Raw genomic sequence first — 15,161 nt, 5'->3', positions numbered from 1 at the left:
AACCTGTCACCCAGCACCTCATGACTACTGGACTATGGCACCAAGTGCCACATCAGATCCCCTCTTGAACACCTCCAGGGATGGTGACTCCACCACCTCCCTAGGCAGCACATTCCAATGGCTAACAACCCTCTCTGTGAAGAACTTTCTCCTAACCTCCAGTCTAAACTTCCCCTGGCGCAGCTTGAGACTGTCTCCTCTTGTTCTGGTGCTGCTTGCCTGGGGGAAGAGACCAACCCCCACCTGGCTACAACCTCCCTTCAGGTAGTTGTAGACAGCAATAAAGTCTCCCCTGAGCCTCCTCTTCTCCAGGCTAAACAATCCCAGCTCCCTCAGCCTCTCCTCATAGGAAGTAGCTCCTCATGTTTCTCTCTCTCTAAGCATGAGGTGGACTTGGACTACATGTTGCCTTGATATGGTGTTTTCAGAACAGGATGAGACTCCTCCTTTATTTCATCAGCAATATTCCACCTGCTAAAGGAGAGGTTCATAGGTCTGATTTTTTTAGTAGCCAGGCAGACACTGAAGACTTCAGTAATGTTAGGTCTGCATCTTTAGACATCTGATCAGAGTTGGAGGCTTTGTCTCTTAATTTGGATGGCAAAGCATTCATTGGCATCTTACAAAATGTTCTGGTTTAATGGGAATAGATCTCTTAGAAAATTTGTTCCAGCTGGTAGGGCTACCCAGAGAAGCTCACGGTGGCCAAAATTTTGGTCAATGTATGGCAGATATAGGAAGAGGTGGAAGAATAAGGACAAATATCAGCTCCTCCAAATGAAGGAAGATTGAAGGCAGAGACGGGGACAAAGATTGAAGGGATTTGTGAGAGACAGCCTGACCTTGGTAGCCAAAGATACTGAGATTATGAAAGAATTAGTAAGCACCTGGAGGATAATAAACCAGTGAGCAATAACCAGCATGGATTTGTCAAGAACAAAGTACATCAAACCAAACTAATGCATTGCATTGACAGGATAACTGATCCGGTGGGTAAAAAAGAAGCAGCAGATAAGAAGCAGGTGGAGCTCAGAAGGACTTTTGACATAGTCCCAGGTGGTGCAGAAGTACACAAAGGAAACAGGGATTAGAGAAAACTATTAAAGAATTAAAAATCAGTAATTACATTTTCAGCAGTTTGCTGTTGTTCTAAGAGGAGGATGTATCCAGCTGGGATTCTCAAAGGTTAAGTCAGACACTATGCCCTACTCTCTGTAGTGCCCTAATGGGAGCGGCAGAGTGAGTGTATGCTCTTTGTAGGTGGTACAAATACTTACAGGAAGGAGTACTGTAAGAGTGGTTTCTAAATGACCTCAGTTGAAATGGTAGTAATTGATGTCCAAAAGATCTGAAATCAGTTATCAATAATTGTAAGTGAAGAGTGCTGTAGGAAGGAAGCAAATAATCAAATAAAAGATGGAGCATGATTGGATAGACCAAAATAACCTCAGCAGAGGACCTAGCAGTTGCTGTTTGCCATAAACTAATGGAAGTCAGCAATATGATTGTTAGATTGCATCTGACCCTGGGACATCATGCAGAAAAGCCATTCAAACACATTCCCTGGAGGAGGAGACGCCTGCCTGCGTGTTTGCACCCACTGTAGGGCAGCAGCATGGGGAAAAATATGCTGACCGTCATGATACAATCTAGAGAGCCACCCAAGCATCAGAAAAACTTAGAAAACTACTCCTGAGAAGAGCTTGGAAGATGCCAAGTTTGCTTAATCCATTAAGAAGGAAATGGACATTGCCAGACATGATAATCAGTTACTCAGTGCGTGATGTTTGCTTGCCTGTCCCTCAACATTGCTTTTGGAGGATAGGAGAGGAGAACTTAGTCTGGTAGAGAGAACATCACACTGCACTGTTAGAAAACAAAGCCCAGCGTCTCCCCTGGGGTCTTTAGTCTCCTCTTGTGCAACCTATTTATCTTTAAGAACCAAAAACTGCATTTATGACTGAAACAGCTCACCCTGTACCCCTTGAATGCATTTTCCTGCTGTAACTGGAAAGAAAAGATGGGTGGGAAACATCCTTCTAGATGGCATGGAGCACCTTTATCTGCATGGGCATTGCTTCAGCAAAAGTGCAACACATAAGCAGCCTGGTGATGGGCATAAAATGTGCAGCAGGTGCTTTTCATTGCTGTACAGTGCAGCATTCATTCAGCTGTCTGCCAGCTTTATTACAAATCAATAGGGCTGAGCTTCTTAGCACACCCTTCAGTGCCATCCTTTTCAGTACCCTGCAGCCAAGCTTGACCTCCCAGAGGAGTGCAGCAGCAGACCACTCACCTGAAAGAATTCCTTCTTTGTCCTAATATGGAAGGGTTTGATCTTCAGCCCCTCAGAGCCACATCTGCTCAGCTTTATCTGTATCCTATTTGTGCAATAGGGTGCAGAGGTGCGTGCAGGCTCACACCCCCACCTCCTGATCAAAGACATTTACAGGCTTTGTAGCCAAACCAGGGAACAAAAAATGAAGGTGAATGTGATTTTGTTTTGCTTTTTTTGTTTTGTTGGTTTGGGTAATTATTTTTTTCAACCAAAAATGCTGCAGCATGAAAGAAGAACTTAAAATTCCAACCTCTGCCTTTTTAGCCACCGTTGTTCTGTTCACATGGGTGGGTTAGCATTGGGAAAAATGCAGTTACTGCGCTCCATTGAGTAGTGTAGTTAGGTGAGAAAGTGGGATTGGTGAACTAGGTGTTTCATAATAGCAACAGAAGAACAGTACTTGTGGAAATTAAACTGGTGTATCTCATGAGTGCATCTAGATCAACACATGTCCATAGGTTATTGCAACTGTCTTATGGCAAATGTAGAGAAAAGCAATTTGGCTGTTAGGGTGAAGCTTTCCCAGCTTGAGAGCTGCATTCAAAGGGATATTTATTTGAGACTCCACCTGGAAACTACACAAGCCTTCAGCTCTCCATTTGTGAGAGAAGCACGTTTTTGTTTGTCTTTTCTGTGCTGAAGGCTTTTAGAGTTTGCCTTTGGAGAGCAGGAGGGAAAACTCTAATTCCTGACTTTGCATCTCCTCAAGACTTCCAAAGTGTCTTCAAAGCTTCTGTTGCTACTTTTATTCAGTCCAGGGCACTTGAATGAGTCTCCCCAAACTGTGTTCTGTAATGAATTTCAGACATGGCTGTTTGCACTCCTCTTAGTTTTCCTGTCTTATTAACTAGCTCTCCTTCCAAGAATACTGAAGTAGAGCAGAGCAAACATCTGGCTAGGGCTGCTCCAGCTTTCTTGAAGGGCAAAGGGTAAGTTGAAGAGAGAATATGTTCCTAGCGTGCATTAATACAGCTAAACCAAAACCTTTTCCTCTGTTCCTCTCCTTTTTAATGTGTTCTCTAAACATCTTTCCTGAGAAAACCATGATAACCAATTAACCCAGCCATCTAAGTAGAGCATGTTTAAATAGATCTATCTATACCTGGATGCATGAGGTCTTGATCAGGCACTACCAAGCAAATCCAGCTTGTGATCTCAGTGTGTTAATCACGTGTGTAATATAGGTCTATTTAATATATACACACACTGCATGGTGTATCAAAGCAAACAGTGCTGACCTCTGAAATAAATGCCACTGTGCAGCTCCAGTCCCTGGCCCAATCTGACACCTCATTGATTTCTGAGGCTGGCTCTGTAATGAGTAGGACTCTGCCATCCTAATCCATTAAATACTTAACTTATACATTACAGTAATAACAAAATAATCTCTGTGCTTGGTTTTGGTTCAGCCTTTTTGCTCTAAGAACACTTAAGTATTGGTTCCTACACTCCCATTTCACAGTCTTACTTGCTCCTGCTTTCTCTGTTTACTTCCCTCTGTCTGTCTGGACACCCCTCTCCCCCAACCCTGTTGCAGGTTGCAGTACAGCCTCGATGTTGCAGACAGGCTGGCTGATGAACATGTTCTCATCGGGTTGTATGTCAACATGCTGCAGAGCAGCCCCGCACGGTTAGTGCAGCTTTGCCACCTCTGGGGAACCCAGCCAAGGGATCTTGGCCAAATGCTCTCACTCTTCTGGCTGCCAGCTGAAGCAGCTCTTTGTGAGCACCAACCTGAAGGGAATGCATGTGGAGCATGTCCTCCCAACGCTGGTGGATCCTGGCAACCATTGTTTCTCTTTCTAGTGATGTTGAGTAGCAAGGTATTGCAAATGATTGCTTAGTGAACAGTGGCTATCCAGACTCACCTGGGATAACTGAGCTCTGCTCACTGCAGGGCTTGGTGATGGTTGCTTAGAGAGGAATGGCTATCCAGAGTGACCTGGGCTATTGAGCTCTGCTCACTGCAGGGCTTGGTGATGGTTGCTTAGAGAGGAATGGCTATCCAGGGTGACCTGGACTACTGAGCTCTGCTCACTGCAGGGCTTGGTGATGGTTGCTTAGTGAGGAATGGCTGTCCAGAGTGACCTGGGCTACTGAGCTCTGCTCACTGCAGGGCTTGGTGATGGTTGCTTAGTGAGGAATGGCTAGCCAGACTGATAAGGGATAGATGAGCTCTGCTCACTGCACACTTTGTGATGATTGCTTAGTGAAGAGTGGCTAGCCAGACTGATAAGGGATAGCTGAGCTCTGCTCACTGCACAACCTAGTGATGGTACAGAAGTCTTCATAGCCTAATCTGCTTTTCTTCTGTTTCAAGTGCTTGTATTTGTATTTTGTTGGGGTTTTTTGATTAGTTTAATTCATTTTCACTGCCTATCTTTAATTTTCATCTGCAGTTATTTGATACCTCAACTAGAACAAGTTTTCCACTCCATCCCCCCTCCAGGCTAATAAGCTGCTTCAGGCTTTTTTACAATCCAGTATTCAAGGGCAAATTAAGAAACAGGAGAGGGACTTAACTGATTATTTACAGTAGCTGTATGGGTAGAAAAAGTATCCCTTAGTCAGGTGTTTTGATTAGTTTTATCAGAAAGTGTCTTTTAGCATGTAGAGCTAATACTTGGTGTTTGATGTAGTTCATCTTTAGTGTCTGGTTCTAAAAAAGGCATTTTAACTGCAGATAGTTGGGGGTTTTTTCCATACAAGTTAGAGATTTTGCCTAGTTTGGGATACTAATTCCACATATTCTGGTCTTCTTCCTTAGAGGTGCAGAAGAAGATAAAATATATTACAAGCAGGAGGTTATTTTTTTGTTCCATAGAAAGTTGGGTTTTCTGCTTTATTATTTGGTGTTACACTGTGTAGTGCTGTGCTGAGTCCTATTGCTTTACTACCAATTGCTGTGCTGTTCTGTGGCCTTACTAAAAAAATGTTTGTTAAGGGAGTGTGTACAAAACTAACTCCAACTAGGAGGGCTGGTCTAATCTTCCCTTGAAAGAGGCAAACCACTCAGGGACCCACTGATAACAGAGCAAATGCATAGACACTTGACTCCCTTGGACAGAGTTGGTTTTTATGATCATAGCCACACACCTGAGTGTTAGTAGCATTTTGGTGGTAAAATCTTGATGATTCTAAAGTAAATGGCAAATTAACAACAGCAGAGGGCTCAGAGAACATCAGTTTAAACTGCCTTAAAACCAGGACAACTTTGGAAGTGTCACAGATACACAATGCTCAGAATACATGTGCTGTTAGGACATAGTTCTTAGAGCCCTGAGGCTTAGAATTCTACCCTTTAATTTGTCAGTACTCTCCACAGTAAATTATGAAGTGAATTATGAAGTTGTGTGTAAGAGCACATCATGAAGACCATGATGGTATCTCAATAGAATGGAATAAAGTAGAATAGAATGGAATAGAATAGAATAGAATAGAATGGAATAGAATAGAATAGAAGTGAATTGAAGTGAATTGAATTGACCAGGTTGGAAGAGACCTTTAGAGATCATCAAGTCCACCCTATCATCCAACACTAATCAACTAAACCATGGCAGCAAGCAAAGGTTTCTCAAGAAACTGACATTTCTGGGCCTTTTCTAACCAGTGGTGATATAATTATAAGACCATCAGGGGACAGCCATATCACCTATTGAAAGTGACTACTACAGAACAGCTGATTTGACACATCTGAAGCATAAGAAACAGCAAAGATCCTCTGGTGGCACTCCTTGGTTCACAGACTGTGATATTTTTCATCCTTTGCCTGTAGTTTTGGGATCCTTTTGGGTGTTTTTTCCCCCTGGATCTCCCTTAGACCATAGAATATTGCACAGATCAAGTGAAGAAGTCTTACTGTATAGGAGATAGTAGATATTCCCTCCACATCTGAATGATGATAATTCTGCCAGCCCAATTATAAAGTCTTTAACAGGATGGTCTCTCATGGAGAAGCAATGTTAAAAGTGCAGTCTAACTTTTATGGAAAAAAAGGCTGAGCAGCAGAATATTTGTATGCCAAATATTCATTTTTCTTTCCAAAGGATGCCTGGAATCATTCTCTGGAGGGTCCCAAATTCTGCACACACATACTCATAATATTTTAAAGCTTGTGTGTGTTCCACTGTTTCACTGTCCATGAAGTTGCTGAAGTAAAACAAGTGAATGATGGCAAATCAGAACTCTTGGGTTATAAAAGTCCTGGCAGTGGAGGCTACTGCTGCTGTGCATACCTCTGTGCTTAATGATCATGTAAAACAGGTGCACTGCAGAACTGAATTGATTCCAGGCTTTGAAATGTAATTTACAAAGCTTTGGGGCATTCACAGCCCAAATCTGACGTGCTGCCACATCTATTTTATGACATCCACCTACACATAGATACATATCAAAGAGGTTAAAGAAGGAGTAAGAATCAAAACGCTGCAGGGGCTTGGTTCACTCAGGAAGCTCGTGACCTCAGGGGTTAGCTCAAGTCATAGAATCATAGAAACAATAAGGTTGGAAAAGACCTCAGAGATCAAGTCCAACCTATCACCCAACACCTTATGACTACCTAAACCATGGCACCAAGTGCCACACCCAATCCCCTCCTGAACACCTCCAGGGGTGGTGACTCCACCACCTCCCTGGGCAGCACATTCCAATGACCAATTACCCTCTCTGGGAAGAACTTTTTCCTCACCTCGAGCCTAAACATCCCCTGGCACAGCTTGAGACTGTGTCCTCTTGTTCTGGTGCTGGTGACTAGGAGAAGAGACCAACCCCCACCTGTCTACAACCTCCTTTCAGGTAGTTGTAGAGAGCAATAATGTCTCTCCTAAGCCTCTTCTTCTCCAGGCTAAACAATCCCAGCTCCCTCAGCCTCTCCTCCCAGGGCTGTGCTCCAGATCTGTTCCCCAGCCTCGTTGCCCTTCTCTGGACACGTTCAAGTGTCTCAATATCCTTCTTAAAAGTGTCAGAGCTGTGCTGCAGATTGTGTTTTGCCAACAAGTGGAACCATCATCTATGATTTTTCCAGGATGGATGATACAGTTGCATATTGCTGTAAAGCAGAGAATTGATGCTGAATGCTCGCTGGGTTTGCAGCCATCTGTTAGGATGTGATGTCTCAGTCATTGTGGGAAAATTCAAAATTAGCTGTACAGTCATGAAAGTGACCTTTAGTAACCCTTATTGCACCTGGTTGGCATAACTGTATGTGTCTGCAGGGGTAGCATGCCCCTGTCTTTCTCTGGGTGACATATCAGGCCAATAAGCATGAGTTAGATAAAAAGCAGAGCTGTATAGATTTGGGGAAATATCTTTAGCTTGGATCTTTTCAGAAAGGCAATCACTTCACCCACAGGAGTGTGACTAAGTAGGGAATTAATTTATATATGTAACAGAATAAATTGAATGACCAAAATTAAAATATCAGTGTTCATCTCTCAGCAGAGGTCTTATGTGCAGTCTGCAGCACAAGCTGAGCTTGCCCAGACTCCCTCTGGGTCTGACTTTCCATACATTTACTGGTTCTCTATACTTCATATTTGTGGTCTCACAGGTCATTGTCAGACTGAGAATAAGATGGTGTTTGTCTCTTTTAGAATCATAGAATTGTTAGGGTTGGAAGGGACCTCAAGGATCATCCAGCTCCACCCCCACTGCCATGAGCAGGGACACCTCACACTACATCAGGTTGCTCACAGCCACATCCAGCCTGGCCTTAAAACCCTCCAGGGATGAGGCTTCTACCATCTCCCTGGGCAACCTGTGCCAGTGTCTCACCACCCTCATGGGGAAGAACTTCTTCCTAACAACCAATATGAGTCTACCCATTTCTGGTTTTGTTCCATTCCCCCCAGTCCTGTCACTCCCTGACACCCTAAAAAGTCCCTCCCCAGCTTTCTTGTAGGCCTCCTTAAAATATTGGTAGGCCACAATTAGGTCTTCTCGGAGCCTTCTCTTCTCCACACTGAATAGCCCCAACTCCCTCAGTCTGTCCTCATTTTCCCTTAACTCAGCAAGCCATAGCAAGTCCACATGACTCCCACTTTAATGATCAATGAAGATCAACTGCTGCCCATCTTTCAAACATAGCTTCTAAATCTCAGTGGATTTAATGAAGCCAACCAAAAGGTGCACAATACAGTTCCCTGAGGTACCTGGGAATATGAAGTCACTGAGAAATCGTGGAGAAACACTTCCTTCTCCTTTTTAAGATGCCAATTCTTTAAAAGCAGGTCTTGCACGAGTGCAGTTCTCATCTGGAAGGCTTCAAGATGTCATTTTTGGCAGAAATAGGAATGAGATGCTCGTGCCTGAAGTAAGCCTTATTTTGAGCAGTATTCTGAATCATGAGGCTCATTTAGCAGCAACCAGCTGCATGCCATGAAGAACCCATAGTTAGGGAGGTGTGTGCCTGTTTCCTTTCAGCCAAAACACCAGGCAGTTGCCAAGGGCTAAGAGAAGAGATCAGGCTTGCCTCTCCCTGGCATAGACTGCAGGCTGGCCACACAGCACAGTCTTCTCACCTCTTCTTAGGGGCTTCGTTTCTTCTCTCTTGTATATACTGAACCTCATGTAGTAGAGGACTCTAAATCCTAGGATTATCCAGGGACAACTAAGCCCTCTTCAAATTTCATTTTTTGGCAGTTTATTATTTTTAATGCTTCTCTAAATGTTTAGAAATAGTAAATAGATTATTACTGTGTTACCTCTTTCCTGCTCATCTGACTAAATAATTGCCTCCATTTAAAATAAGAGCTGCTGGCAAGGATTTAACCTGAGAGAAATATTTACCTTTTGTATCCTTAGGGGGGAAAAAAAGTAATAAGATGAATTATTTTAAAGGAATTCAGCATATCTGCTGTTTAGTTCTTACACTTGCTGATCACCATTATGTGATTCTCTGAGATTTTACTCCCAAGTATCAAGAAACCAGGAATAAAAGAGAAAGTCTGATTCTAAATTCCTAGATCAGTGGTCCCAAACTGCAATCCATGACTACAGATGACTTTATTGACCCCCTGCATTAGCCCTGGCTCCCATTTTCTTGATAAGTCCCCTGCAAAACTGTCCTCAGTGTTGTTTTCTGTTGCAAATCTGACAAAGCTTCTAAAGTTTTTCTCAGCAAACATTGAGGTTCCCACTAATCCACTGTCCAGAAAGTAATCACTCTGCTAGGTGATATGACAAAGCTGAGAAGTAAAAACAAATGCTGACTGCTGGTCCTGACCATTTCCCATCCAGACAGAGTAGTCTGCAAGTTGCATCTTTCTTGGCCTTGGTCAGGGTGGCAATCTGCTGCTGTTACCCGCTAAGGGAAGGTCCTGCCTGGCTCCTGAAGCTGATCCTTCTAGGGAAGTTACCCTCCCACTTCTGCCCTTTGCTCTCTTAACCTCTCCCAGTGATAATTTGGTGACATTTTGCTTCTGGATTCTGTACTGAGGGTGTGTGAGTGGACAGTGTGACAGAGCAGTGTCACTTTGCCCTTGTATTAACTTGTCCTCCCTCCTTCCCTCCAACCCTGCCAGCGTGCTCGACAGCGCAAGCCGCCTGGACGAAGAACACAAGCTGATCGCCAGGTACGCAGCAAGGCTGGCAGCAGAAACTTCTTCATCAGTAAGTGTTTTAATTAAAGGAAGGTACTTTCCTTCTGTCATGTTCCAGGGGCTTGGCAAGATCAGGGAAATTACATCTGACAGTCTCAATGATTAATGGATTCTTTTTCCCTGCGCTTTTCATCAGATGCTGTTGTGCTCTAGCAATAACATTTTTATGCAGTCCATTTCAACCTGAGAACCCACATGCTAATGCATATCATCTATATGCTGCTGCAATGGTATTCAAACAATTATAGCAAAAGGGATCTGACATCTTGAACTCAGGAAAGACCAGAAAATGCTGCCTGGACTAGCTTTGGTTAAAGGTTAATGATTTACTGCAGTCGAGAAATGGGGTGGTGAATCCATTTTACTGTTTAGTTCAACTATCAGGGCCACTGGGGCCCTAAGTGCTGAGGATTCTAAAGAAGGATCCTTAGCAGGATGACTTTAATGACCCCCTGCATTAGCCCTGCCTCCCATTTTCATTTCAATCAGAGCAATGATTATTCTGCTCTATGTATCCCAAGATAGAAGGTGATGACAGGCTAAAACCTCACTAACTATGTTCAGGAATAAGAGAGAATGAAGCAGGAACCTAATCAAAGAAGATAAAATCTTAAATGGCATAAATAAGGTTAACTTTAGTTAGTTTTTTTCCATCTCAGCACATCTGATAGAGCAAGGGACTATAAATGATGTGAAAAGCAGCCAGTCCAGAGTGCCCAGAAGCACATTTTTACACTGAGATTTATACTGCAGGATCAATTAAAAGGGTGAAATCAGGCACCACTGTCCACATGAAAAACACTGAGTCACGTTCATCCCAGGTGAAGGCATTAAGGATGGATCTGCCACCCAGGGCAGCCATCTGTCATGGGAGATTTCACACCACCTGCAGCTGCAGGGGAAGGGAGGGGTTATGAATCCAATTTAGAATTTAGAATGCATTTCAGTAAGCCAGCCCAGCCCAAATCAATCCTTCTCAGATGTGTGGCACTGTTTCAAATGCAAGGTAACCTGGAGGTGATGGTCTGTCTTTATGGGAGCAAGATCTCCCATTGATGATGTCTTGGGTAAAAACTGGTAGAAGTCAGTTGTATCTAATGTGTGTCTGTGACATGTGGGGAAAATCAGGAAACAGTATTTAAGTAGCTTTTAAATAGAGCTGTTTTGAAGGAAAATGCTGAATTTCTTATTGCCATCCATCTGTGCTCTTTAAACAAAAGAGACATAAGGGAAAGAGAAGGCTTCTGTACACAGAACTCTTTCGGAGCACGGTGGAAACCTTTAATGCTTTACTGATGGTCATTCTCTCCTTTTAAGGAAGGAGCTGTATTAATAACACTGGGCATTCAGGATAGAGGTCCTGGTTCCCCCTACATCACTTTGTGGCATCCACCAGCATGTGTCAGTTCTTCTCAGTGCTCTGCTTCTCTATAGTTGGAGTGTTAATGGGAAAATGTACCTGGAGCAGGAAAAGCAGGCATAAGGTACTGTCCTTTCCCAAAGGTTAGTACTGAGATGTATCTGCATCCTTTCTTGAGGGTCCATCTCCTGGAGGAGGAGGTGCCTGGCATCACAAAAAATTGAGCTGCAGAGTTACACTTCACAGGGCTTTTATGCTGAGAAAGACTCAGACCACAGCAGGAATTCAGCAGAGTGTTTTTTAGTGTCTGATGTTTTCAGGCTGGAGTTAGAAGTAAATGGGTGTCTGATAGCTGTGAAACTTTGAATGTCTTGCCTGCCTTGTCATTGATACACACAGGAGTGTGATCAAGGAAAACAGTGTTTGGTTGCTGCTGATGAACATGAAAAAGAGAGCACAGTCCCACTTAGGTAGTGAGCACTACCTAAGTTTGTAAGGAAAAGATTCATTCCTGCGGCCTTTTATTGGGGTAAAAAGGCTGTCCTGGCTGAAGGACTGGGGAAAGTTTTGTGAAGTGTCATCAGAGTGTATAGGAAAACTTGGCCAAATGGGCCACACAGTCAGACTGAAAACTGGGTACAGCTCATGTACTTTCAAGAGAATGAAGCATCACTGCTCTGGAGACACATCCCCTTCTCTTTTGGAGGGAGACACCAAGTTTTGATTCCCTCTTGTCTGTGGTGTCAAAATTAAGAGCCATATTACAGCAACTGTCTGCAGCAGTGCCATTGCCTTTTGTGATTGGTTCAGAGGAAGCTCCTTGAAGAAGCAGTGAATGACAGGATGGCAAACACTGAGTCTTATTTACTCTAGCACTTACCCTGCTTTTACTAGCAATGGAGCCATACTGGTATGAGTGCACAGGGATGCTCTTTTTTAAATGTAGGCAGGCCTGGTACTGCATCTTCTGCAAGCAGATTTCAGAGAACAGGTCTGTGTTGAGCTCCCAGGTGCATGCTGGCTATTCCTCCTCCAGTGCAGCCTTCTCTCTTCTTCCACAGCAGCAGCAGGGTCAGCAGAGAGGGGCATCAGATATCTCCTTCACCATTGATGCAAACAAACAACAAAGGCAGCTGATCGCAGAGCTGGAAAATAAAAACCGGTGAGCATCCACAAAGCCTGAGGTTTGGTTCTGTGCCATGTATTGTGTGTGTGTGTTTGTTTCTTAGCATCTTTTACCCCCCATTTCTGTGAAATGTGCTTCTACATGCACCCTGCAAGAAAAGCACAGGCCAGAAAAAGGCCCACAACACATGAGAAAGGCTCTGAAATCCATGGCCACCCTGTGTTTTAATGAGTGTACTGTTCAATGATGTGATCTAACCATTGATACTTTACTGTTTGCAGCTGCTGTTTGTTGAGTTTAAAAGCGGGGGGGGAAAGCCTGTCCTGTTTCAAACCCAGATTAACTGAGTTGGAGCCTCTGTAGCACTATGGAAGGGAATGATAAAAGGATCAGTCACACTGGTAATGTTATGCTCCCCTGCTTTTCTTTGTGGAAAAAAAAATGATTAAAGCTCTCCAGAGCACAGTCTGCCTGGAAAAGGTTTACAGAAGGGTTAGCAGCAAGTCAAGCTGCTGATCAAATGAGACACTAGGTATGGATGTGACTGAGACTGAGAGAGTGTCCAGGAGAAACAGGCCAGCCAGCCCCTAAAAGGAGTGATGCTCGTTTGTTAGCAGCAGAGGATCTGGGTACCGGACTGCCTGATGCCATGAAGTGTGTGGCAGCAGAGCTGTGATTTTACTGCTGGACTATAAAACAGAGGCCAGCCCAGACCAGATGGTTTCCTATTCCAAACTCTGCACTGCCTTCTGTCACCGTGTAATGAGCCACCAGCTCCCGTCTCGATTTGTCTTTCATCGTTGGAGGCTGCCTCCTGACCGTCTGCTCTCCAGCACATTGGGAAGAAGAGACAAAACTCACAAAGGTTTCAACCTTCTGCTGCAAAGCTTTGTATTAGCCTTTTGACAGCACTCCAGGGCTGGCAAGCCAGTCCTAACAAGTCCTATTAAAGTGCTCCAGCATGACTTGCTGATGGCTCTCACTTCTCTGCTTCCACTAATAGTGTATTTTTAAGTGCTAAGTATTTTCTCTGATACCAAAGAAAGGTGAGAGAGGTTATTTTAATTTTTGGTAAGTTCATGTGGTGCCTGAAACGTTCATGGGGAAGAATTAGAAAGGAGCAGTTTGATTAAACACAGAACTAACTCTTGTCTGCTCCAGTTTTGGGGGGTCTTGAATAAATATTTTCCTTTATGGTAGAATCCTTAGAGTTTATTTTAAAAACATCCAGAGCCCTCTCCCATTGCTGAGGGCTTCTTTTTTTGGTTGGAGCACAGTCATATCAACATTGATGAAGAGCTACATAGAATCAGACTTCTCCTCTTGCATGTCCAGTGAGCTGGTTGTGTGGAAAATCACTGACTTGTAGTCTTTTGCTTATTCTCCTCCTCAAGAGAAATCCTACAGGAGATCCAGAGGCTGCGGCTCGAACACGAGCAAGCATCTCAGCCCACACCGGAGAAGGCACAACAAAATCCCACTCTCCTTGCAGAGCTCAGGCTCCTGAGGTAAGGCCACAGCAGTAGTACCTCTGACCATGACTGGAGCCAGACAGATGTTCTCAGTACTACCCCTGTACTCAGCAGTGGTTAGGCCACACCTTGAGTACTATGTCCAGTTCTGGGCCCCTCAATTTAAGAAGGACATTGAGACACTTGAACGTGTCCAGAGAAGGGCTGCGAGGCTGGGGAGAGGCCTCAAGCACAGCCCTGTGAGGAGAGGCTGAGGGAGCTGGGGTTGCTTAGCCTGGAGAAGAGGAGGCTCAGGGGAGATCTTCTTGCTCTCTACAACTACCTGAAGGGAGGTTGTAGCCAGGAGGGGGTTGGTCTCTTCTCCCAGGCAACCAGCACCAGAACAAGAGGACACAGTCTCAAGCTGCGCTGGGGGAAGTTTAGGTTGGAGGTGAGGAGAAAGTTCTTCACCGAGAGAGTTGTTAGCCATTGGAATGTGCTGCCCAGGGAGGAGGTGGAGTCACCATCCCTGGAGGTGTTCAAGAGGGGATTGGTCGTGGCACTTGGTGCCATGATTTAGTAGTCATGAGGTGTTGGGTGACAGGTTGGACTTGATGATCTTTGAGGTCTTTTCCAACCTTATTGATTCTATGATTCTCAATAAGAGAAGAAATAAGAGATAAGCCTAGCTTACAGTTTGGGGGCTTTTTAAAGTAAATAATACAATGTGGGGTTTTTCTCCATTTTCAGAGCAGACTGTAGTCCTAGAAGTAATTAAGCTTATGCCTTAAACAGCATGCCTGAGGAATCTCACATACTACTCATCTACTTTCAATTAAGCATGTGCACTAGTGTTTGCAGAGTTAGGCCCTTAGGTCATTTGGAATAGGTCCCCACAGCCCTGTCCAGATGACATTAATTGTGTGAGGAAAGATGTTGTTCTGTCAGAAGAAATGCTTCTACAAAGACTTCTCACTTGTGCTAAAGTAAACACAGAGCTGCTTGAAAATACAGACATTCATTTGGGGGCATTTCCCCACTGTGTTGCACTCCAAGGAGAGGTCTTCTCCTCATGGTGAAACCCAGGCTGCAGAATGATCCTCCTTGTCACATGGGAAGTGAGGACTAATGTCAACTGCAGCAGCTGAAGCTTTAGAGGGTCATTTCTCCACATATCCCACCAAGCTAAAAAGACTGATATGGATGTGTCTCTGTATCAATTGGGATGCTCTGCATGGAGTTACTGACTGCCATGTATAGCACATTGGAAAGTGCAGTCATCATTGAC

The 15,161-nt window shown here is 44.1% G+C and overlaps 1 protein-coding gene across 6 annotated transcripts in view; it reads left to right on the top strand.

Annotated features, from left to right (window-relative positions):
- DTNA (dystrobrevin alpha) overlaps nucleotides 1–15,161 on the top strand; it is a 232,385-nt gene that overhangs the window by 191,364 nt on the left and 25,860 nt on the right. For 3 of the 6 annotated variants that reach the window (XM_054179624.1, XM_054179625.1, XM_054179626.1), the window contains 5 exons: nucleotides 3,190–3,267; nucleotides 3,876–3,968; nucleotides 9,859–9,946; nucleotides 12,355–12,458; nucleotides 13,817–13,930. In XM_054179624.1, coding sequence (XP_054035599.1) covers nucleotides 3,190–3,267; nucleotides 3,876–3,968; nucleotides 9,859–9,946; nucleotides 12,355–12,458; nucleotides 13,817–13,930 — 477 coding nt within the window. The remainder of the gene's footprint in view (nucleotides 1–3,189; nucleotides 3,268–3,875; nucleotides 3,969–9,858; nucleotides 9,947–12,354; nucleotides 12,459–13,816; nucleotides 13,931–15,161) is intronic. The other 3 variants (XM_054179631.1, XM_054179630.1, XM_054179629.1) reach the window with 2 other exon arrangements.

The sequence above is a fragment of the Dryobates pubescens genome, chromosome 3 (genome assembly GCF_014839835.1).
Source record: "Dryobates pubescens isolate bDryPub1 chromosome 3, bDryPub1.pri, whole genome shotgun sequence".
Taxonomy (NCBI): domain Eukaryota; kingdom Metazoa; phylum Chordata; class Aves; order Piciformes; family Picidae; genus Dryobates; species Dryobates pubescens.
This window is presented reverse-complemented; position numbering and strand designations above follow the sequence as displayed.